Here is a 26,292-nt window from a genome sequence, read left to right on the forward strand (position 1 = left end):
TGCTTGCAGTTGGCCGATAACATTGTTGGAATTGCTGTATCTCACCAATGTAAACTGCCATTTTGCAAGTGGCAGATCAGATGACTGAAAGGAGAGCTATTTTATCAGCATTCATGAGCTAATACTTAGTAATCAATAAATGGAGAGAAATAGATTTCTTAAGAACTGCAGTGGTGGTCTAAATCTCCTGTGTGTTCAGAAACAGAAAACAGTTACTGATGTCCTTCAATATTGCAGGCAAAACTAAGCAGAGCAGAAGCATTTTCTTTTTTTTCTTTTCTTTTTTGTTTTTCCAGAAATACTTCTTCATTAAACAATGATTTCTTTCCCCATAAGTACTTTCTTTAAACATAAAGCAAGCAGCTACAACTCTTACAGATTAGTTACATTATCATTTCTCTCTAGTACATTTTTTCTTTAATTTTTATTTTTTAAAAATGTTGCATTTTCAGATGATTTCCCAATTGCTAGCAGGGCATTGGAACTTGTTTTGTCTCATAAATCAAAGATCCAACCAGGAATCTAGTCACTGTATATCATCTACGTGCACAGACAGTGATCAGGTCATTTGGAAAAAATTATGACTGTGTATCAGATTCTATATTAGACTTGAGGAATCCACAGCCTCTGGGCAAGAGAGAGAGAAACTCCCCAATCTGTGCAACAAATGGTTAGATGAATCTCCCAATTTGCATAGGTCATTTTATTCCTTGGGCTTTATTAATATGCTTGTTTTTGCTATCTGTTGTCTATAGTCATCCTCGTAGAGAAAATGCATAGACATAAACATCATTTTATATCTGAACAATGATGCCGAGCACTTTAGGGCCTCTACCCGCAGTTATGGGGATGTTAACCAATGGCACATTGCTCTGGTGAAGCATGTTGTTACCTGTGTACCTGACAAACACCATTCCTCAGCACCATATATCAAATTTCGTATTTGTCATGAACTCTAATGCCCTAAATTATTTAGTTTCATAAGGATGAGCATTTAGAGAAATTGTAGCATCCATTCATTGATATGATGGTGCATTATACCCCAAACTAGTCTCTTTCGGCACTCTTAATCCTTTCTAGGAAAAACAAACCAAAACCTCTGCATCTTTTTTTTTTTTTTTTAATCTTTATTGCACTCATAAGAACTTTTCTGATCAAGTCAGTAATACCCTGAACAAAAGTCAATACTTTTAACGGAACAGTAAAAGATCAAGAAAGGAAAAATAATCTCTAAGATTGCTTTTAACTGGCTAAAATACCCTGTTCCTATCCAGCTCTCTGATGGTTCCTGCTACCTCTGCGCCACATGTGGCTGTGGCACATGGTGATCAGACACATGCAGGAGAGACGTGGAGGAGAAAAGTGATCTCATGAATGACATCTGTAATGCTGCAGGGACCTGCCTGCTTCCCCAAAGCCTCCCTGCTTCCCAACCCCAGGCCTGACCCTCCCCCAGTGCTGCGGGTCACTCATTTGCAAAAATGAAGTAAAAAGCTGCGACAGCTCTGCCAACAGCATTTCTGTTTTCATTCCTAATTCAATGGGACATACAGGATACAAATAACCTTATCTTCAGAACTATATATAGCTGCCCCTTTGGAAAAAGGGAATGCTGCCACTGAAGATAGGTTAAATAGGTCTCCTGTCTTGAACCAGTGTACCATGATAAATAACAAGTATTTTACTGTTCCTTCTGCTACAATCAGATATCAGAATGAAAGACTGAATTTATGACAAAGTAGTCAATTATCACATGCATAATATAAATTCTGATGCTCAGAACACATTTATATCTTTATTGATCTGCCTTTTGGTAGCAAATGCCATAAATAACTAACCTTACCTAACAATGAGAGAAATACTCTCACACTGAAATGTCACCAGCACTTGTTTTCTAAATAAATCTTCTTTATGTTTCACTTTTAACATCAGGCACCACATAGTGTAATTTAGAAGATACACTTGAAACCTAAGAAAGGTTCACTCACTCTGAAATTGTAAAATAAAGTGTAGCAAATAGCTTTCCCTTTTCTACAGGTTCAAATATCACAACAGGTTTCCCACCCTCCTTTGGGTTGCGTAGACGCAGTAGTTTGCTCTGGCTCATACAGGTGGCTTAGAGAACAAACAAGGGGAACTGTGGAGTGACACCCCTCAGCTCTTGGTCAGACTTTGCTCTTGTTGAAACCCTCAGAATTTTACCAGAGGCACCAGAAATTCCACCGCTAATTCTAGCAAGCATCTCAAAACCAATCAAATGCATTTTGTACATGCAAATGCATATTGCACAGTGAAATCACTTTTTTTTTCTTATCCTTTTACCAGGAATGGGTCCGCTCTATTTCTTTGTCCTGTCCTTGAGGCACATAGAGCACAAAAGCTTTTAGAACCTTTTATAACTGAAGCTTTTTACTATAAACAATATGCTTTGCAGTTGAATTAAGCATTCTCCCTTAGGTCTTATAACCCTCTGTAGTGACAGCACGAAGCTGATTTGAGGCAGCTGAACCAAAGAAAAGGTAGGACATATGGAAAGCATACTCAGACGCTGACAGCATATTTCTTCTACATCTTACGTCATAGCTGGAAGGAAGAAAAGATCAGAGATCTTTTCCTTCCTTTAGCTTTTTAGTGCACTCTTTCCTAGTAAAAAAAAAGGGAGAGACACTAAAAGGGCAATTGTAGATCCACTATGCCAATAACGGAGCAGTTGGGCAGTCTCTCACACACCATTAAACAGACCACTTAATGCCCTCTGCTGTGAAACTCCAAATACAGCCGCACTCTGACATCTCCATACAAGCTAACGAACACCTGGGCAGATAAGACCAGGTTAGTTCTACTACTTGAAAGTCCACAGGCAACAACAACTTTCTTCCCATCACCATGTGCCTGACCTGTCCTGTATGCCACAGCCCACAAGAGAACACATCTGTGCTCCCTGAAGCTTGCCTTCACCTACCTAGCAGTATGTTGGACTGCTCCATTCCCAGCTCTGATGTTGATTATTGGGTGACTTTGAGCAAGACAACTTTTTCTCCAGTTGCGAAACCTGGGATTAAACTCATATCTTCATGCTGCAAGTCTGGCTGACAGGAAGGAGGCGTCATTATGCTACTGATGCTTAATCAGTCCAATGCAAAGGTACTATTGTCAGTCAGAAATTGTGCTTTTTTTTTTCCCGAGTCAAAATTTTACTGCTTTTATTTCCATTCTTCTGCCTTTCATGTCATCACAAATGCATTGCAAACAAACCTGGATCATCTAGAACATACATGTACATTAAACCCTTTCTTTGACAACTAGAATAATTTAGCTGGAAGGGGCCTTAAATCTTCCCCTAAAACAAACTACCACAAATTCAGCACAGACATATTCCACTTTGCTTCCTCACTGGAATCTGTCAAGAAGTAAAACTGGAACAGTTCAGGTTTAAATATGGGCTAATGGTGTTAAGCAACTTCAGAAAGGAGTATGGTAGAAAGTATCAATCAGAGGCAAAAAGAAAGGACAACATTGTTTTTTCCAGGATCATAGACCAATTGCAACACAAGAGTGACTGGAAATCCAGCTTCTACCAAAGAGTGGACAGAAGCTTAGAGATTGTGGCAAGATGATACTGGATGTGAGCACAGTCCTTGCAGAAATATAAGACAGAAGGCTGGTGGATTAGACTAAATGCAGATTCTCTGAGATGTTGCTAATCTATAAAAACACAAGTGGGATTCTGGCACTCAATTACAACATGAGCTCAAAGAACAGAGTAAGGAAACTGCCTCATCAGGCAACCGTTTCACATGTTGTCTTTTATACTATTATCTTACATGCAGCATACTATTCCTAAAATCGCTAATGCTCCTCAACTAGACTTGCCACTCCAGCATAGATACTTAACTTTCTTACTACAATATCCTTAGGAAGTAAACTGTTGGTGTTTAAAATTGGGAATAGCAAACCAATGAACCCACAAACCAAAGAGAAGAATGACTATTTATCTCTAATGTTAAGGAACTCAACAGGCTACTTACTGAGTGAAGCATCCTGATACTATGACATTTCTATAATTTAGCATGATATGTTACAGGGTCAGGGCTTCAAACTTACATGAGTTTCTCACCTCTATGCAAAATTGCAGCTTTTTACTAAAACTGCTCATTAGAAAGCTGGAGATAATTATATCCATCATATATGCCTATTCATCCGTATAAAAGTGTCTCGCACAATACTCAAAAGTGTTGGAGGTCTTTTGCCAGGTATTACAATTTAGCATTTCATCTCTTGATGGATTCTCAAACTCTACAGCCATGAATAAAATGGAAAAAGTTACAGATTTGTTGGTAACCTTACACATCACAATCTGCATCTTTATGTCATTTACAAACCCCTTGGTCTTTCTAGACTATGAAATCAGTGAGTTATGTCAACTGCATATCATGTACTCAGTTACAGAAACAGTGGAATGGTCTTTAAGTAATATGAACAGAATGTCATTAAACTGTTTGGATTGTGAAAAAAAAAAGTTGATACGCATTCAGAGAAGTTATACAACCCATATAATCTGTATGATCTAATAATTGAATTACTCTGATGTAGTCTCAACAATATGAAATTCAGCTTGTGAAGCTGCTTAAAAATGAGTGCAAAAAAATAAGTTTATTGAGACTGAAAATTAAATTGGTATGGTATTTGCAATGTCATTGCTGAAATAAATGTTATGTTCTGATGACAAATGTGACCATAAATTCTGGAAGTCCATATTTTGAATTTCCTATCTGAATTTCTTAATTCTTTACATTCTTCCAGTTCACCAAAGGATAATTAATTTAAAGAACCATAATAGCTAGTCATTGGTTAAATAAATTTAAAAGCAGAATGTCTGTCCCTGGAGATACCATTGCCCATTTTAATTAAGATTACCATTTGGTGATGTAATGTAAATAAAGGCTATTGTATCCTTCTGCTCCAAGAGATCTATCCCTAGAGATCAGTCAAGACTTAAACTGCCAAGAAAATTATTTGTGGCATATAAGCTAATTTTAGTGTGTGTGTTATGTTTTTGTTTGTTTGTTTGTTTTTGTTGTGTTTTTTTTTTTATTAATTTTAACATAGTCTACATCACTTTATGAATGAATTCTAAAGTACTGTATGTCTAAAATGTGTTAGACAAATTTTTATCTTGAGAGAGCAATAACATCTGTGCTGTAGCAATCAAAACATTAGGTTCACAAACATTCATAGGCAAACAGTGAACTCATCAAGGCTGGTATTTATTTGAACACAGAAATGAACACAGGTAAAAGTCTACCATTTTTAGGAGCCAATCCTCCAACAACTGATGTGGTTGTTTACATGGTCTTATAGGAATGATAATCCCTATTGATATGTAGTTAAAAATAAATAGAGAATTAATTCTTTCTCACATTATGAGCGGAGCAGCCTAGCTCTTCATGTACAATTACAGTAGCACAGATAAAGAGGCATACCTAAAAACTTTACTGACCTATTTAAAAGTAATTATGTGCTGCATGTATCTCAGTAGATACCAAATACAAAATTAGACTGCTGCCAAAGACGGGCTTGGCTGAAGTTGGGTCTTCTCGATTTTTGTAAAACAAAATATCTAGCTTGATTACCTGTATCATCGTGAAAACCCTTGAGGACAACATATTACAGTCTTTATCTCAAGTCAAAGTCAAAAATACTGGAAATAGAAAAATAAATTCACCAAGCTATGAACCTCCTTGGCCTGTTCTCCATTAAGACTTTGTAAATATGTATCTGACACAAACATGCTGTTGCAATATTATCTGTCTCGAAGCAGTAGAATTCAAGCCAAAAATACAGACTTTACTTTAGAAAAAAAGTAATATATTATTTTAACAATTTAAAGAGTCGCCCATAAAAATATATTGAAACTTCCACCTCAGGCATGTTGCAAATCACTATAACATGAAAGAACATTTAAAACAAAAATGCCTCTTGAAACAGTGAAAAGCATTCTGATATTTCAAGGCATTACAATGGGGGGAAAAGGCTACAATGACCAGGTTTGGCAATCTTGACATAGATGAAATTATTGTGTCAACAGAACTGAAGTCAGAAGTGTGCTTAGCTACAGATGAATGCTTGTATTTTTCCAGTACACAGGTCTGGCCCACAGCTTGAACCAGATAAGCTTGTTATGCAAATGATGTTAGCCATCAGGAAGGAGATAGATAATAAAATTATTCTAAAGCTAACCACTCATCACAAGGGAGACAGAAACATCAAGCAAGGTCTTAACATATGGATAAAAGGCAGTATAGAATTTATACAATTGCTGCTTTTAATTTATCATAACTAAGCTGTCACAAAGGCAGGCATCATCAAATACATAACTAATGCACATAAATGAGCCAATTATCAGTAATGGCTAAAAGGTTTGCAGTTGTATGATTCAATGTGTGTGTGCTGTTTTTTCCCTAGAAAATTCACTAGTGTAAGTCCAAGCCCCCATAAAGATATTTTGTAACCTCCGCTTCATAACAACCTTAAAGACATGCACAAGAATGAAGCAATGTCATGGAGAATTCCCTTTCAGTGTTCTCTCACAGGTCTCTATATAAACAGTAAATTTATTACAATTGTTGCATTTATTCACATTAAGAGATTGACTGCAAGTATGCTTCCTTACTTCATTGTGTGCATTACTGTAAAAATTAAAAGCAGGATCTTCAAACCTGCAGATGTTGCTGGTGAGAGGCAGTAATTAAGCTAAAGTAATTAAAAATCAATCTGATTAAAAATATACAATACGAAGGTATCAAAAACCCAAAGGACGAGATTAAAACGAGTATAGCTATAAAGTACTAAAGTACTGATTTCTGATAAGAACAATGCATGCCGAACTGAAGGACTGAACAAATGATAAACTTCATTTTTTGTACTGTTCTCAAGCTCAGCAGAGACTTCTAAAAAGGAAGCCCTTAAGAAAGAAAAATCTGGATTCCAGTGCAGAGACACAATGTTTCCAAGAAAGGAATATAATCTTCATACTTAGCTGGTGCACTGACTCTCTAAAGCATAAGTGGAACATAACCTCCTTGCACTAGAGTTCCCCAAAATACAGGGTACTGTCCATATATACTGTAAAAAGAATGTTTCTCTATAATAGAGGGGAATTCATCCACCACACAGTGACTTTTGTAGTTAACCACTGATTCCACCACAGATTACAATGTTTACTGCTGAGTAGAAAAGGACAGGCATTGTGGAGAAACAGAACTCAGGTCAAACTGCTCTAAAAGGATGTACTTCTACTACCTGCTCTTTAAGAGATCCTGAGTCACATTGCAGTAATGATAGTAATGGCCTTCCATCATATGCTATTAAAGTTGGTTTCACCTTGCTGCCTGATTTAAATATCAGCATAGTAAATAAGAATATTTTTTATTTGTATTCACATTAATCTATTTTAATTTCTGCTAAAATGGGAAGACACTACTGCATAACTGACTGAAAAACTTACCAGGTATGGGTATTGTAATCCTCCACAAGAAACTATACATACATTGAGATAGGACAGATTAAATGTGGAAACGTACAGGTTTCCAAACCCATCTTAAAAATTCAATAGTGGCCGGCAGTGTTCAAAGTATTTGGTTATCTGAACAGTGTGAACTTCCAGAGTTCGATAATATCATCCCCCATGTTACACAGTTTAAGCTGTATTCGGTCACAGTGAAATTCAGTCACAAACAAAGCCCCAAAATCCCTTGTAGAAGTTGCTCTAAGATTTATGAATATAATGCTAACAGCTAGTAAAGTACAATTTCTTAGTTTCATTGTAAAAAAGAAAAAGGCAAAATGAGCATATTTTAGTTCAATGTAGCATCCAGGTAACATGTTACACTGTTGGTACAACTCATGTTCATTTACATATTGAGTATACAAACTGCCGAGCATTTTTAAGGTGGAAAAAGACAACTACTGTGCATGTGGTCTTCATATTCTTATTTTAAATTGACCGGCAGTCATTTTCACTAGTCCATTTTCTCTTTGACACAGAAGTCCACCCCAAAACCATCAAGGCAATCAGGCATACATGTATTATAAACATGCCCCAGGTTTAATAAAAAGTCAAGAAGCAAATCAACTACAGAGTTAAGAAGCTGTGAAACAAATTACATGAGAAGATCAAACTGTGCTTTTTAGCTCTCAAAAACTGAAGAACAGTTTAGAATCTATGAAAAGAAAACTGAAGTTAAAAACCTGCGAAAGTAACAGCTTCATAAAATAAATTCTGCTTTCAGATTTGACACATGCAGGCCTTGCTGAACAAACTAGTTTTAGTTTATTTTGTTTGTTTGTTTGTTTGTTTTTAAGAAAATAAAACTCACTGTGAAATGAAATGATTGAATCCTCTGCACCATTTTTCAGGATGTAGCAAAGTAGGAGGAGGATTTCTGGAAAAAAAAAAAAAAAAAAAAAAAGTTTGGGGGGTTAAAATAGTAATGTTTACCAGAATTTTCTCACAAATAGTTATCAAAGATGATACTGGCTCTACTAGGGATAAAATGATGGTCAAGAAAGTAATGCCCAAGTGGTCTATATGTCCTTCAGAGGCAAGTTGGTTTTTTCTTGCTGCTGCTTTTTCATTGACAGTTTTCCTCTTTTCATGTCCTTCTCCTTTTATGTCAATACCTTTGAAGTTGGCAGTCAGTAGAGCTCACAGTGTGCTTTCCAGCATTTCCCTTTTAATTCAGACTGACTCAGAAAAGATCAACTGAGACTGGAAGATTAACCTAGCCATCACACCCTTTTAGCCCTTTACCCCTGATCACTGACTCTAACCATGACTTTTTAAGTATGGATATAATCAAAATAAGAACCAACAAGTTGTCAACAAGCTGTAGGATGTTCAGTCCAGATTTCAACCTGTATTCAGGTTGAATGACTCAGGAGATAGTCTCTCCATGCTGTAAACTCTATTAGAAATGGATGTTACTATTTAAAATGACATTTAGCAGACAGTATTTTTATATTACATACTGTCTTCCACAGAAATTACCTTAAACTCTGATAGGTTCCATGTTACTCGATGTATTATTATTTTCCTTTCTGACCGTTACAGTTAAATTACATGAACATGCAAAGCAAGGCTTATCAGTCAAGTTAAGTGGACCAAATTTCAATGGACAAACCTACAGCAAGAAGTATTCATAAACTGCATATTGCACTATCACCTTTCAAAGTTTTTTTCAGCAGCTTAAGATTTATTAAGTATTGAAGTCCATTTAACTTCTTAAGATTAAACTTTTATTTTATAAAATTTTAATAATTTGTCCTTCGCTGCATTTGGCAGCTCAATACAAAGGATCACGTATTGCTGAATTGGCAAAAAAAATCACATATGACTTATTCAGCAACAGAAACATTCACTAATAGTCTGGGTTATATAATGAATTGCCTCATTTATACCAGGGCCACATTTGACAGCAACATGCTGTTTGGAAACATCTCACAGAACAAAAAGGTAAAAAACATAAACACAATATAAATTAGAGTTGATCTGCATAGCGGTCTTGAATTTTTCACACGTTGATTCAGAGTAGTTCCATTTAACAATTACTCTCAAACAAAACACTAAAAGGAAAATAAAAAAGGAAAAGACCACGTGGCTTTGTTGTAGATGGATCATTTTTGTTCATCTGTATCTACTCAAAACAAATGCAGTCATCTAATTTCACTGCAGGCTGTCATGTTTTCCAGGATGAATATGTTATTACTCTTCTCTTTTCTTATAGAAGACTCAGGGAACACAATTTTCTTCATGAAGTGAAAAAATCCAGAATACTTAAGATGTGCATCACTTATCAATTTTATTATTAGAAAAAAGATATGATTGGTTATTTTCAATTACAATAATGTTTCAGTGCTCTCTTCCATTTACCAGGTTCATATACTCATACACATCACAGAATGCGTGGCTGTCTATGAGCGTAAAAAAAAAAAAAAAAAAACAGCAAAGGATTTCAAGAGATACTCCAAGACAAAAACCTTGTATTGAAGAAAGGTAATCTTTAAAAACCTCTTTCTCTATAATGAAAATGGTTATCAGTCCACACAACCTACATGCATGACCTCTGGAAAGAGCTTTAATAGACTCATGGCTGGGGATTGCACCAGTTATGCTATTTATGCTATCTTTATTTTGCAGGAATAGCACTCTATCCGACAACTTGAGTTCTGGTAAGAACAACTTTTTATTGTACTGCCTAAAAGTACAATGCATTTCTTTTTAGAATGATACCAACATTTTGAATTTCACTGCAAAATAATTCATTTTTATAGAAGCTCAGTTACTGTTCACGAAATACGTAGATTCATCTTTCCCCTTCAAACTGTTCTTAAAGACCTTCCATGGTGCTAACTACGGTGCTTACAAAAAGCATATTGTTTGGAGGCACTATTAATCTTACAAGTATCTTCTTCAAGGAGGAAAAAAAAGACACATGGGTACTTACATTAGTTGCAGGTGTTATGATGGAAACAGGTGGGATTTCATCATAGAACAGATGAGCAGAACAGATGTCATTCAGGAAATACATTTAGTCATTGGCAGGTTAATGATTAATGAAGTAAGTCATGTTTTAACCACACAGAACATGCTTTGTCCAACGAATAACTAAGCTACTAAGCACTTGCTGGTAGCTACTGAATACTCTCTCAAAGGTGGCTGAGTATGCTACGTGCCAAATTGTGAACTGTGGACACAAATACACAACCAAGGAATCTGTAATTCTAAAGATTTTCTCTTGAGCTTGATAACTTTTGTGTTGTTGATAGAATATGATACATTGTCCTTAATTTGTTTGTAGTAAGATCACAGAATTAGTAGTCCTTTGTTCTTAAATCACTAAACTGATGCTTCGAGTACCCCATCTATAAAATTGGGCTAAATGGATCCAGAAGCTTAACTCTTTTAACATCTATAAAGCACATTGGTGCCCTCAGGTGAAAGGTATTACCTAAACACAAGGTACAAAATAGGCTCACCCTCTTCTGCCATTATGCCCACAAAGAATTTCCAGGAAGGGGCATAAGAGGGTCAGTTAAGCTTCCCCAGCATCTCTTTACCTAACACAACACAAAGTGTGCTTCATGATGATGGCAGAAAAATCCATCGCTTCCATGGCACCTCCAGAGCTGATATCACTTAAACCCAACTTCTAGTCTAACACAAGATGCCAGATATGGAAGGGCAACTCACTACCAAGAATTAAAGTTGTTTTGTTTGTTTGTTTTGTGAGCATACTAAATCCTTTGCAGTTTGAAATTAATAATCTATTAAAACACCTGCAATTCATTCCGCTTTAAAGATAAAAGGTAAGACAACCCATACATTATCAGGTGCTAAACTACAGAGAAACACAACACTTGCCTCACCACTTTGGCTTATCAAATTTCCAACGAAGGCCATTTGCAACTCCAGATTATATTAAATACAGCACATCGAGTTCTATGGCTTTTGTATCCTTGCATCAGCTGACATCACTGAATTTCAGCAACATCTGGCAGCTTCTACAGTACTCAGAACACATTCACAGAAAGACTGAAAGCTATACCTCTTGTTAACTTGCTACCATAATTTACTCTACCATCTTCATATAAAATCAGAACACTGCATGCAACCTCTCAATCACCCTTGCCACATATACAACAAGCTGAAGGACAATATAGTCTTATTTTCTACTACAAGAGATGGAAATTAGGAGAAATAGATACCTTATTGGAAAAAAGTGAGTGTAATTGGGCTTGCCTTTTGAAAATGTTCTCGTTTGAAGCAAGATGAGTAATCAACCATTTATTTCCCAACATTGTGTCTTTTATTCTTTCTTTCTGTAATTCATAATTAGTCATAGAACTGCATGCTCTATTTCCTTAGGCAGATGTATTGCTCTTGTGAGGAGCTGGTCACATACTCTCATATTCAGTGTCTTCCATGGTCATAGTGATCCTGTGTCTCAGAAAGAGTTTTGCTTCAGTAAGGACTGCAGGATTCAGCCTGTATAAGAGACCTCATGCAGAAGCACAGTGTTCCTTAGAACACAACGACATTAGTAAGCTTATCAAACAAGAACTGCTGCTGAATTCTCAATGATACATGTACAGTTATGTGCTAGAAATAGTTTAATCTGTCGAGCTTTATGTGTTCCCCGTCATTCAGCCTGCCTCCAAAGTCACAGCTGGTGAAACAAAATCTGTCATTTTACCACAATAAGGCCAATGATGCAGTTCAGTGAACACCATTCATCCTTTACAGTAAGCTGTGAGCCTAATTACAGAACACAGATAATAGATTTTTATTGGGAAAAGGAAAATAAATATTTTCATCTTAAAATACATCTATCAAAAAACATAATTAAAATTGAAAATACATTTACTATTTTTTAAATTACTTCAGTAAATTTAGCCACATAAGCCAAACCAAGATAGGGCCTCCAATGACCAGATTGTATCATCAGCCTACCACGTTGTTTCTAATGAGGAATTAGCAGATGAACCTCCAACACCTGTCACCGTGAACACACCCTGGCAGTCACAGCCCCATACATGCATGTTGCAATTTATTTATTTTTTAGGCATACTGAAATATAGCAACCAGAGACAATAGTTCTGTTGACAGTTGCCTAGGTTTACAGGTAGGCAGATTTTACATGAAATTGAACCATTTGTCCCTATTTCCAAAAGCTAAGAGAAAAAGACATAGAAACAGTAGAAAGTTAACCATATATAATGAGATCTTCCTACAAAAGGTTACATAAAACAAATGGTTTGTATTTAAGTAAGTTAACATTTGACATTACTTAGTACCTGACACATTCTCATAGTTTCAAGCCCTATTCTGCTAAGCATCCCCACATTGGGTAACTTACTGAAAATACCAAAAGGATTCTCAACCAGACTCAGAGGATTTCCTGGTTTGTGGCCCATTCAAATCAGTAAGAGGTTTCCATTGATCTAACTGAATAATTCATATCCTAAACGCTCCCCCATTCATCTGCCTCCTACTAAAGCCTACTCAAGTTTGATTTACTTTCAGTATTATATTTCACCAAAGTTCACTCAGTAGGAAGCAAGGTACTGCCTTCAGCTCTGTAAGACTAAGATAGAAACTGCAGTTTCCAAGCAGGAGTGAAGAATCAGCACAAAATCCTCCCATGTATTTGGAGGCAGGCCTTTGAAATTACTTGTTCAAAAGCGGATAGGGTGGGGAGGGGAACAGAGAAAAGGTATGCTCCTGCCAAATTCACCCTCCAGCCACCTCCTCACTTGGAAATGATTCACTTCTGCTTTGGACTAGTTTCTCCTTTTCCACTCCACTTTCCTTTTCCCTGAAAGGACTGTTCTACTCATGTAAATATCTAGTACTAAACTGTTAAAGTACAACTTCAATTCTTATCTGCTAGAATATTAAAGGTGTATCTACTGAAATGATGTGGAAGTGCCTTAATTCTAACAAGGAGAGCAAGGATATGCTGCTTTAAACCAAGAGCAAAACCTGCTATGGGAATGTAGTCAAAACCTACCCAGGAAACAGTTAAGAGAGAGCAGAATTCAAGACACTCCTGCCTCATTGCTGAAAGAAAAGAAAAAAAAAAAAGTTCTCCTTGCCCAAGTATTTTGCTGTCTTTTATTTACAGAGTTATCTGGTATTTCCCCCTTCACTGGAATGGATGTACTCTTTGTTTCATAGGCTGTACATAGTGCTAAAGTCTGTAAAACAAATGTATATTGAGTTTAATGTTAAATTGACAAATACGGATAAGAGACTGGAGGATCCTAATTACTAGAAAGGGTCTAAGTTAGCAATCCACTTTTAAAACTTTTTTTTTTTTTAATAAAGGGTCCTGATCCAGTAAAATGCAAATTGAACATCTGCTTACATTCTTTCTTAGAAAAGAATGATGGCTCTGCATTTTGCGATGTATAAATCCACACTAGCCCTCTTTTGGTTGTGATTTTACGTGACTGTTTATTTTGATGCTGCTAAGTAAGCAAACCAGTGGATTAACAATGAACTACAGGTCCAGCTGTAAAACAAATATAAAACCATAAGTGAAAAAAAATATCAACTACCTCTTTAAAACACATTTTAATGAAGATTTATTCACAGGTCTCCAGCTTAGAATATTTCATCAGCCAGCATAATAATGAGCAAAAATAAATGGTAAAAGATAGTCAGTTCCAGAATTATGCACAAACCTCCTTTTGATTTTCAAGATTCATTTTATGCATTGCCAAAAGAAAAGCACTTCAGGAAGAATATAAAGAGAATATAAAGAGATGTCCTAAGAAACCTCCTTCACAGGAACAATCCCGTGTTCAAAAAGGTAAATATAAAAGTCACCTTTAAAGTAATGAGTATGGAAATAAATAATGTGCTAAGCACATCAAATTATTTTGAATGTCAAATAACCGCCTTCAGAAAATGCATTTTTAAAAAATCTCCTTTTCTTTTCTTTCCTTTTTTTTTTTTTTTCTTTTTTTTTTTTTTTTTTTAACTTTATACAGACAAAGAAAATGAATGAAAAAGTATTGTGAAGTGTTCTGCTTGGGAACATCTGGATTATCTTTGACTTTTTCCCTTGAACATTGCAATTCACAGGCCACTGGTTTCAGTCAGATTTGGCAGCTGCAAGGTTTCATTAGCCTTTTTCAGGACTTGACAAGGCATCATTTATTCTTGTCATTTACTCTTCAGTTTCCAGTTTCAGTTTCTGGTTTCACTGAGACAGAAACATGTATTTTATTTCAGAAATACTTTTTGATGGAGGTGAACTCACACAGTTTTGCATTCCAGTGGTCAAGCTTTAAAACAGACAGCATAATTATAATTATGCTTTGTCATCTCATTTATTCACAGAAGTTTCAGAGAGTTAAAGAGGCACCAGCAAATTAACAGCAATTGAAAATGAGGAAGCAACAATAGAGATTTTTATTTATAATCGCATCTTAACTGCAATACAGTATTTTGCTTTTCTATTAAAACCATGCCTCTGTCAATTTGCAAAGCAAGAGAACTGACAGTTGTGAAAGAAATAAAGATGGGACTATAATATTTCTGTGCCTGGCTGAAATGCATATCGTGTTGTCTAGACACTAAAATTCTGTAGCTGGAACAGTAGGATACTGCAATTACACTGCATATTTGTAGAGTTGTCTTAGAAAATAAAGCATCTTAAAGTGAAACTCTCATAGGTAAATTTCTAAGGGCAAGTCCTCAACTGTACTTGTTTCAAATCCCCACTGTACAGCAGCTAGCTTATGAGGCCTGAGTAGGCCACCAGCCTGAGGTCCCTGCCCAGTGGAGCAGGTCCACTCTTGGAAAGCTAAAATTTGGCTCAACAAGAAGAAGGCTAACTGAGATGCTGCAAATTGTTTATCTTAAGTGGAGGAAAATGAACTTATATGACTAACGTAAATAAAAGGTCTTTGATAATTTCAGACAAGCAGTTAATAAGAGATGACTGAAATATAGTTAACATGAAAATGCAAGTGGAAAAAGCAAGAAACGGTCAGAATTTGGGATACCGTTACAAAAAGAGAAGCAAGATCATCCTCAACGAGGGTAATTTCACTCTGTGATTCCAGAAGCCAAAAAATACTAACCAGAATATTAATTTTCATCCCAAGAAGGCAGCTTCATTCAGGTACTGAACGAGGAATCAGAATATAAAATTTTCTGTTCCAACCACCTCTGCCAGTAAACTTCTGTGGTATACTGGACAAAACTTTTTGCTAGCTGTACTTCTTTACTTGTATTTCTTTATCTGATTAATTTGGCTTTTATTTTCAAAGAGGAAGACACTTTCTTATCCCTTCATTTCTGAGAGAGAAATGAACCTTTTCTTAGTTGAGTCTCTATGGAAATATGAACAAAAGCAACAATAACCTCATAAAAGAAGCTTATTACTATATGCTTGATACGGCTAGTACTGAATTCAGTCATTATGGTTGATGAGAACAAGCACCTACACTCTGCATTTTCAACAGGAGACAAGGATTGTTCTTTATTCATGCTTTTTATGACTCACACCTTACCCAGTGCTTTCAGTTTAGTCTGGCTCATACCATTTTAAGAACTGCTATTATTCTGATACCCTTACCAGTCTGGTTCAGAAATGAATACTTATAGATGGAATACATTAGTTAATGGTGGCACATTTCCAATGAGCCATTGGAATCTTTATCATGGCCCTTGTAAGAAATTCACTAAGTACTGAAGCATAAAGAATTGTACAAGACCTGTAAGAATACCTTTTTTATTTCTTTTAAATTGAATTCTCTTACAAGATAACACACCTTCTGAGCATAAGGACTGTATGTGGATTGGAATTAGTTTCCTGACCTATTCTTTCCAATAAGCTCGCTTTCAAAACATTTGAATTTTGGTCTCCCTTATAAAACGTTTTATGACTCAGGAATCCTGGTAGATTATAACGGAAGTGAAAACTAATAAACGCAGGTGACAAGCAAACCAAGATCTCCAAATGCAAAGAGTAGTCTCTCTCAAAAAAAAAAAAAATAGGAAAAAACACAAGCACCATCACTAAACACTCTGAAGAGACCAAAACATTTAAAGCAGCACAGTGATGAAACATTGTTGGAAGACAGAAAAGAGCTGACATAAATCATTCTGCGTGGGTTAAGAGAACATTGGCATCTGACACAGGGAGATGAAGCAAGAAAATAGCCAAGGATGTAATCTAGGAAACAAAAATACAATACAGACCTTTTAAAAATAAATGCTTTGAAGACTGTTACTTTCGTGACTACTACAGAATGCAAACTACCACATGATAGACTGCAATATCCTGGGAATGGGTAAAAACCCCAAAGCAACTGGTGGTGAAAGAATGGACAGGAGGAATACTTTAAAATAAATAAATGGGTATGAGACAAGCACATTGTTCAAACTGTGGAAGAAAAAATTCAGGTGAAATTTGTGTGCCCTAAAAACTGTTAGATTTTTGCCACCAACTTTAACTGGGAAAGGATTTAATCTTCTGTGAACATCAGTAAAAAAAAAAAAAAGGTGTAAACAATGTGCAGAATGCAATAGCAGTAATTGTTTTGGATACAAAAATGTGTTTCAGGTGTCTTTTTCTATAGTAAATATTAACACACTGAACAAGAATCCAAATTACAGCATGGTTTTATCTTTAAAATGTTAAAAAACATCAGGTACTTATGTTCCAAATAAAGTCAGCTGTGATCTACAATCAAACACTCTTATACAATCAAACACCTCAATAAATATGTGGAAAAAAAAAGCATTTGTGTCCTTTTAGACACCTAACAACAATTAAACTATGCATAGTCATGTTTTCCCCAGTTTTTTCTGGAGTGCAGAGTTCTGACAGATTTATTGAGATCCTGAAACTGAAGTTAGATATGCTTCAAAGAGAGCTCTCACAAAGAGTATTACTGCATATTTGATTTGAGTGAGCACTAACTGTATCTGAGGAGTCTTTTAAAAAGTCATCATAGGTTCTACAAGGCTTAAATAGCCAATGCAAGAATCCAGTGAGGGGAGATAAATTGTTTGTTTGTTTGTTTTAAAGCAAACCTTAAAATAAATGAGCTGAGAAGTAAAATATTTTTATAATAATAAAAATAGAGGAAACAATATAGAACACAAACCTTGCTTCTTTCCTAAATGTCCTCTCAGTAATTGATTATGAGGAACTAAGAGGCGATTACATATGTTGTCATGACACGAGCATTCAAATAAAAACAACAACAAAAAAAAACCAACACACATATCATGACTAAACAGAGAAGAAAATTACACTTTCACCAAGTCAGATCTCTGTTTCTGTTCCAGCATAGGATGTTTTGTGTTCTTTTGGTTTCCCTAGACAGTTCAAGCAGATGCTGCCTGAAGAAGTCTGACACATTTGCATGCTAGCAGCAGATCATGGTTCATCAACTTGCCCAATAAAGCTATCTTCTTGTAATTCAGCACATTCTCACCCAGCGCTTGGTCTATTATGTGAATAGTCTGGTAGAAGAGAATCTGATTAACTTATACTGTGAATGAAGAAACCCAGAAGCAGCATTTTAGCTAATTTAACCAAACTAAACTGCATAAAATCAAACCATTTTAGTCAGCCAGGTAGAAAGGTGAAAGTTGTTACAACTATTTTTTCATAATATTCTTAGAGACTGTGCTGCTGAACACCGAAACACTGACACACTTTCTCAAGAGGAGAGATGCTTCTGCCCTCACAAGGTTACAAAAGCACCATCTGCACAGGAAAAACAAAAACAAAAACTTAAGCACTCCCTTACCAAAACCACAATACTTGCTTTCAACCAAGCTCCCCTCTGCTCTCAGACCCATCTTGTTCTCCCCTTTGCTGTGTGTCTGACTTTCTAGCCACAGTCTAAGACTTTCTTCTCCTACAATCATACTGCAGAAGACAACACCGTGTCCTCCTTTCAAAAAAGGTTTCATCAGGCAAGCCCCAAAATTATCAGTTCTCTCATACATGCATCACCAACACTTCCGATCCTGTTTTAAGCAGCTGTACATACACAGACTCCCAGTTTCAAGCCCAGAACAGACCAGCACCACCATCTCATACTTGACTTACTTTGTTCATCAGGGTATGCATGCCTGCTAAAATACTGCTCCCATAAATAAAGTGATGTATTTTGTGTTTATTTTTTTCTAAATACAGCTTTCAGTCATTGATTTTCATCATTCACTTGCCAAGCAGATTAAAGCGCCAACCTTAAATACCTCTATCCTAGAGAAAACCAGAGCTATGCTCAAATTGCTTCTAACTATCTCTTGGATATGTTATAAAAATACTGACACACTTTTTCAGTATAACAGAAGTAGTTCTCATTAAAAATAATCACAATTTTCCTGGAAAATTCACTTGGTTTTGGTCAGTTCCACCAGCTTCTTTTCCTGTCTTCTCAGCTAATTTTATTTCCTTTTTTTTTTTTCTTTTATCTTTTGCATGCCCTCAGTGCTATTTTATTTTGGTTACTAACGACCAGAACAATTAGTCCAATGATTGTCTCATTCAGACTCGATAAAGAAGTGAAGTATTTATCTTCTAACTGTATACTACTCACATTTCCACTTGTATACCTGCATGTATGACAAGAATCTTTTTACCACAGCACAGACTAAGGCAGGCTGGAAGACCTCTGGACATCTCTAGTTCAACCTCTTGCTTAAAGCACAAGCAGCTCTGAGCTCAGTTCAGGTTGCTCAGCGCTTTATCCAGTCAGGCCTTCACAAAGGGCATTCACTATCAGTCAAATAGCTCCGTGTAAGTACCGGTGCTGTCACAGGACCAGACTTACAGACCAATTTACCATATCATTATCTGTCACTTTTTTCCTCCTCTTCTCCTCACCCTCCTTTCCCTGCCTGCTATTTCTTCACATAGTACTAGTGTAATGTTTGTAGACCTGGAATCCAACAGTCATTTAGTCTGACTACATTTCATATGTAAAAAGTGGTCTCCTTGCACAGGATGCAGTAGTTCATCTCTTGCCTGAGAGTTTTTCTTGTCCTTGCAACAGTGGTGAAAACTTGCATCTCCTGGCCAGATTCTTGAGAGAAGCTGCAACACAGCTATAATCTAAATAGCCTTTCATTATCATAAAATAAACCTATGGAAATCATTATTAACTCCCTGAATATCCTAGTTATCAAGATTTATAACAAGTGTCTACTCCAATAAATATTTCTTCAAAATTTTTATGAGTTCTACCATATGATTGCACCTATGATAGGAAAGAAATGTAAGACATTAATTGTTAATAGTAAATGTGTAGATATGCCCAGTGCATTATTACTGCACTAATCATGAATAATGATTAAATGTACTGCATGGAATTTTAGCATTAATCAAACTGAAAACTGTAACAAGTGAATCAATATATTGCAAGGCACAGCTCCATTTCACCAAGCATGTTTGCAAATAGTGTGATTATTTGTTATTCCGTATTTTTGGAAAAGACTTTAGAGGCCAAAGCACATTGGTATTTAGGGACTTATTATTAGAAAAATAAAAAAATAACAATTTCACATTCCTTGCAATCCTAAAGATAAATACAATCTTGCTAGTCTATGACTACTATCTAAAAAGATTGGCTTCCATCTTCTTCTGCTTCTATCAGTCAGTGAATTAATTCCTTTACAAATATGAACATCAATATTCTATTTCTGAGAAAGGCATCCATTTTTCAATTACATCCCATGAAAGCCTTTGGTACTGTGAAATGTGTGAGGTGTCTTATTCCCTCTGCAGTACCAAAGTATGTGAGCAGATTATCTTTTTTCAAGCAAAAATTTAATTTATTTTTTTTGATTCATTATAAGTGATGTGAGCTACTGAACTCCAACATTAACCATAGGCTATGAGGTATGGTTTGGAAACTCCCAGGGCTAATGGTTTGAAATCTAGTTTCATTTCTTCAGGATTGCCCTCAAAACACAATCAGATCCATATTACCTTCCTTGAAAAATCAAGTTCTAACTTGATCGCAAAGACACAAGCATGGCAGGTTGCCTGCAAAGCAGCAACAAGCAAAAACAACCATCCCAGCAAAACGAGAAGCTTAAAGCACAATAACTCTCCAGAACATAACTGTGCTTTGTGTGCAGCAACCTATGGGTAAACATGTATAAAAAAAACACAAAATGTTTGACAGACACATCACAGGTAGAATATGCAACTTAAATCTACACATACATTCCTAAATTGCCGTTTGATGTGGCTTTAACCTGAGACTGTGTTCCAGTGTTAAACTGAAAACTAGAAGACAACTTCTTCGCAGCTTGCCCTTTTACCTCCATGACTCAATGATAAAGATTATCACAACTTACTAGTAAAATGTTTCTCTCTAAAACTGAACTACACACAGATGAGAGATACTGAGGCCTGAATATCCTCCCTGCCAGCATTATTGCACCTGTCTCATAGCAATTATGAATGGGAATATATCTTTTTCCCCTATACAACAAGGTTTTAATTCAAATGTCACTTTCCCCAAGGCCCACTGCAGGAAAAAAAAGAAAACACCTCTCTGGAGCAAGCATGAAGATGGATCTAGGCCATCCTAACGTGCTAGGCCACTGCTGACTGGCACAACCACAATGTGAAGCAGGCTGAAGAAGGAGGCCTCACGGCCTGGGAATCTAAGGGAACCACTCATCCAATATATTCCTCAGGCGGTGCTGTCTGCAGGTCTCTTAGGAACCTAGACTTGAATGCAGAGCTTTCCTGAGCAAGTTAGATGTGGGAACATCATCTGTCCTCAACTGTGGGTGAGTACCACCCTCAAAAACAACAGGGCAATTTGTAGCCTCTACGTACAATTGCAATACTTGCTATTTGTTGCCAGCAACAGGAATTCAGCGTTTTCGTCCTTTCCAGTATTCAACGAATTTAACACAGTAATGAAGGCTGCATTTACCTGCAGCTGTTCCAAAGGGGGCTGGGTGGGGTGAGGGGGAAAGATGAGTTGGGTTTACACAATTTAAATCCTGATGGACGATTTTGAAAGGGAAACATAATGCAATTTTAACAGATTCTAAACAGCTTGCTTCATGCATGCTCACTTAATACTGAACCAAGACATTCTTAAAATTTCAAGCAGGGAAACCTGCTCTGGTTACCTTGGTGATAAACTAAAGACAAAAATTGCACATAATTGTTGCTGATGTCACTGCTCCCAATTGTTTCCAAGGTTACGGAGGATCTCAAATAATTGTGATGTTTCATTTCTAGACTGTATTGAAAGCCCATTTTCTGTTCTCAGTAAATTGTTTAGTGCTGCAGGTAATCTATCTAAACCTTATCTAATAAGGCATCAGCAGCCTCTCAGCAACCTCTAGTAATGATGTAGATTTATATGTTGAAAGTGTAGCTACCTAGTTCTTTACTGAGCAATTTGAGTCTGAGATTATCTCAATTATTTTTAGCCTAAGAATCTATTTCCATAACATAGTATATTAATCAATCATATAGAAATATCTGAACAGAAAATGTCTTACTGCAAAGCAATATTACATGTGAATTATCTACCTAGAAGGAAGCTGTTCTCTTGGCTGAATAGTGGAAAATTGGCTGTTAACTATTTATAACTGACTGATTTTCCCACTCTGTCTTCAAACTCATTTCAAATGCAGAGCACAAGTACTTCCCTGTACTAAAAAAATATTCAGCCATTCTACACCTTCTCCATTACAACCGCTATTTTACCATGCACCATAGCAAGAACCTCCTTAAAATTAGTAATTGCTGTATTGAGGATTATTTTCTTGCCCTCACAACTACAGGACAACTACAGACAATGTTGTTAACTACTGGGCTTCCATGTAAATTGTCAAGACATGAGAAGTTTTGAAAACACACTAAAAACAATCTATTTTTCATTTACATAATTAAAGCAAGATTTTGTAGCTAGCTCAACTCCATAAATCTAAGCTACGTTTAAAACGTTTAAAATCCTCACTACTCCTGAAGGAGACAACAGTTAGTGGATGTCCATCTACCACCTCTCCTTGTGCTGGATGCGCCTTTCATCACTTGACTGCTCTCAGACTGAAGGGCTTGACCTTGTCAGCATGAAATTTTCCACTAGAGCAAAACAAAATGGCACTTACTGTATCTTAGCTGTCTGCTATTACTTATGCAATGGATTTTGAAAAGTAGTAATTTACTTCAGAAACTGGTTGACTAAAACAGTTTACGTGCATTTAATGCATGAAATGAATGGCATATGGAGTCACTAAAACCATCTGCTAGGCATGTCAGCTTCTACCTAGAGCTCTGAGAGGGTTAAGAGTGCAGTACTGAGAATAAAACAGAATACGAGGTGATTCTTTTCTTGTTTGCTCAGAAAATGGCTAAAAGCTGGGCATGTTTATTTTCACGATTATTCATTTGAGCTTCTCAATGAATTCATTTCAGCTGCACACATTTTAGCTCTTGTGTCTGTAAATTCCTTGCATGTTCTAGCAACAGATATACTGGCAGGAATGTTTGCTGAAACAGCCTGTTTTAAATAAGCAGTGGAGAATATAAATATAAAACAATGCCCTTCTACTTGTAATTGTCTGTCTTGACCAGAAAGCCAGCTGGAAGAGAGACTTAACCAATCACAAAATGGCAACCACTATGTAGGCAAAGTCCTTCCTAACAGCTGAAATAGTAAATGTTTATAACAGGCTATTCAACAACAAGCCACAGAGCGCAAATTACTTGCTGAAATTAGTCTATGAATACATCTGAGGAAAGAATGTAACTGCAAAATCAAAGTCTACTTGCAAACAATTTATGAAATGGAATAGAAAGACAAAATCAGTAAGATAACATATGCAACTGTATAATTGTTTATGTGATAACTAACTAGCTAGAGAAATACAGGAGGGAAATTGCACCAAGATGATTTAACTCCAGGACTTAATCTCCACTATCTCATGCAGTATACAGAAAATGTTTATAATATTTTGCCACTTTCTCAAATATATTAAAATGGTATAAGGTAATGAGGAACAGTTTTACTGTGATATATCTGCTAACTGCATATACTTCCGTTTTTAGATGTATTGCCAGACTTAAAGACTAGTTATCAATACATATTTGATATGTTCTTAGACACAAACTGTTCTCTCTGCTTTTTAGACACAGATGATGTAAGGAAAATACTACTACCAACCACTCATTACTCAGTTCAACCCTGGGAAAAGTCTGTTCATGTCTGATATTGAAACTCTAGGACACACTTGACTTTTACCAGTTTATGTACTTGCTGGAAATGACTCAGTAACATATAACTTCTATATATCTTTAGATGGACAGAGTCCCTAATCAAGCACATTTTGGTAATGTTGTAAACTGTGAGGCAATGTGATAACAGTAACATTTAAACATCTTGTCCTCTTAGCACTCTTTCCCCATGGAATTAATACATGTTTTGTCAGATTATACGAACAAAATACCAGGACATTCACCCATCTTGCTCCTTGGCTTATCTGAATATGGACCTGGTTTCTGCAAAGGAAAGCCCCTGGCTTCAATTTTCCCTTTCCTTACCACCATATGATTGAACATTTATGCTCAATGGGTAGGGGTACCTACAGAGACAAACAACTTCCAACTCTCCTCAGACTCTGTTCACCAAGGAAAAACCAAAGAGGCATTATAAAGCTTTAAAAAAGCTGTGCCAAGAGCCCCTACAATTATGCAGTAAAGGACAGATGAAGGGAGAACAGTTGATATAGTCCTGCCTTGACTCAGTAAGGCTTTTAACAGTTTTTCACAAGAAACTGACAGAAAAGCTGATAACAGATGGCCTAGATGAGCAGACAGTGAGTTGGACCAAAAACTGTCTAAATGACCAAGCCCAAGGGTGGCGATCGATGATTCAAAGTCTAGTTGGACATCAGTAGTGTGGCGTACCCCAGGGGTGAATATTGAGTCCAGTCCTGTTCAGCATCTTTACTAGTGATCAGATTGATGGGGCAGAGTACACCCTCAGCAACTTTGCTTACAATACAAACCTAGGAGAAGCAACTGATACACCAGGGAGTTGTGCTGCCATCCAGAGGGAAGGAACGAACCTCAATCTCACCTACAAGAGAAGGGAGACGGGTGCCTTCTCCAGCTTTCAGAAGAGCAATACTTGACAGATGAGAGGAAAAATTAATTCAGTTTCTGTTAATGGCAGCTGCCAGTGAGCCTAGAAATTCGCTCTAAATTTACCATATCCCTGTGGTAAACAGGGTAACAGGGTAAACAGGATGATTAAAGAGACAGATCCTGAAACAAAGGATCTGTGCAACATGGTCTAAAATCCTCACTTTCCACTGGTATATATACCCTTTCCAGACTACAATGTACATTGCTTATCTCCTCTTTGCCATGTTGTTTTTCATAGACATAAATTTTCTTTTCAAAACTTCAAATCACTGCTACCTTAAGAGATAACACTGACACAATGCAACACTTCGCACAACGTTGTTTGAAGAACTTATGCGTCTATTTTACTTCAAAAAGCTGAGGTCTAATAGCATTTGACAATCTTTTACTTTGTATTATTTTGCCAAAACAGACACACCTAAGTAGTGGCAGCAGATGGAAGAGGTTAAAAGTATCAACTCCCAAACTACCAACTTTGTTAGGCCCCCTTCCATTCATAATTTAGACCCTTCTGTTGAAGATTTGAAAATATATTCCTAGACAGATGACATGTTAACAGAATCGTTTCATGGTTCAGTGTCTTCTCAGTATGATTTATCTCTATCTGTAGGCACTGGAGGTCCCTTTTCAGGAGATTTATGATTTAGTTCCAAGAATTCGTTTTGATGAGGGACAATGTTCATATCATTGTAAAACAGAACAATAACATTTTCTCTAAGATAATGTTTCCTTTCTTACTACCATTTTTAAGAATAAGACTTGAGTATGTAGTATCAAAACTGTTTCCAAAACAGTGCACATTCATATAGTGAAGTGTTCATGAATGAGAAAGGTTTTACAAATTTCCATTAATCCATGAACACACATCCCCTTCTCTTCCAAATCCACAAAGTAAATACAAAGATTAGGTCCAGAAGGCTAGTGTCTAATGAAATATCTCACCTAAAATTTAACTGACATTTTCTTCTTCTCTCCATCTTTGCTATCAGATATTCTCTGTAGGACAAGAAAAGAGGTTAACCACTGAAAAATGCTTAAGCATCTGGCCAACAGCTCTTGCCACGTTATCAAAAATACAAAGTTAATGTTTCATATCTTTTTTTTAAAAAAAAAAAAAAAAAAAAGCAGTATTTTCATAAATGTTCAGCATCCAGCATCTCCTACTATGAAACAATGGTCAGGTTTTCAGAAGAGTGCAGCACATTGGAGTCACCTATTTTTCATGCCTGACTTCAGACACTCAGTAAATTCTGTGTTCACTTGCCCCCTGAAATTCAGTTCTTTTTGAGATAAATTCAATCTCTAATCACGTTTTCTTTTGCTGGACTCAATGAAAAGAAAGCTTTACATTGTTCTGCTCAAACAGATTTCTGGTAGCTGCAAGATGGAATACTAAGTGTGAGAAACAGCGCATGTGATGCCCCTTCTTCAGGACAAGGATCATTATTGTCAGGTCATCAGTGAGCATATGTCATCCACATCATACTGGAGGCAGTTAGTAGTTACGGTTTAAAATACACTAAAAATGGAGAACAGGAAGTAACACATCTGTTTGCAGCCTGTCAACTGC

The 26,292-nt window shown here is 36.4% G+C and overlaps 1 protein-coding gene across 1 annotated transcript in view; it reads right to left on the minus strand.

The window, feature by feature from the left end:
• Window positions 1-26,292, minus strand: part of MYO3B (myosin IIIB) — a gene marked incomplete at both ends in the record, with an annotated part of 189,956 nt that overhangs the window by 118,319 nt on the left and 45,345 nt on the right. The window contains one exon of the mRNA XM_084289478.1: window positions 8,379-8,444. Within this exon, the coding sequence (XP_084145604.1) occupies window positions 8,379-8,444 (66 nt within the window). The remainder of the gene's footprint in view (window positions 1-8,378; window positions 8,445-26,292) is intronic.

Source organism: Netta rufina, assembly GCF_964035555.1.
Source record: "Netta rufina genome assembly, chromosome: 6".
NCBI lineage: Eukaryota > Metazoa > Chordata > Aves > Anseriformes > Anatidae > Netta > Netta rufina.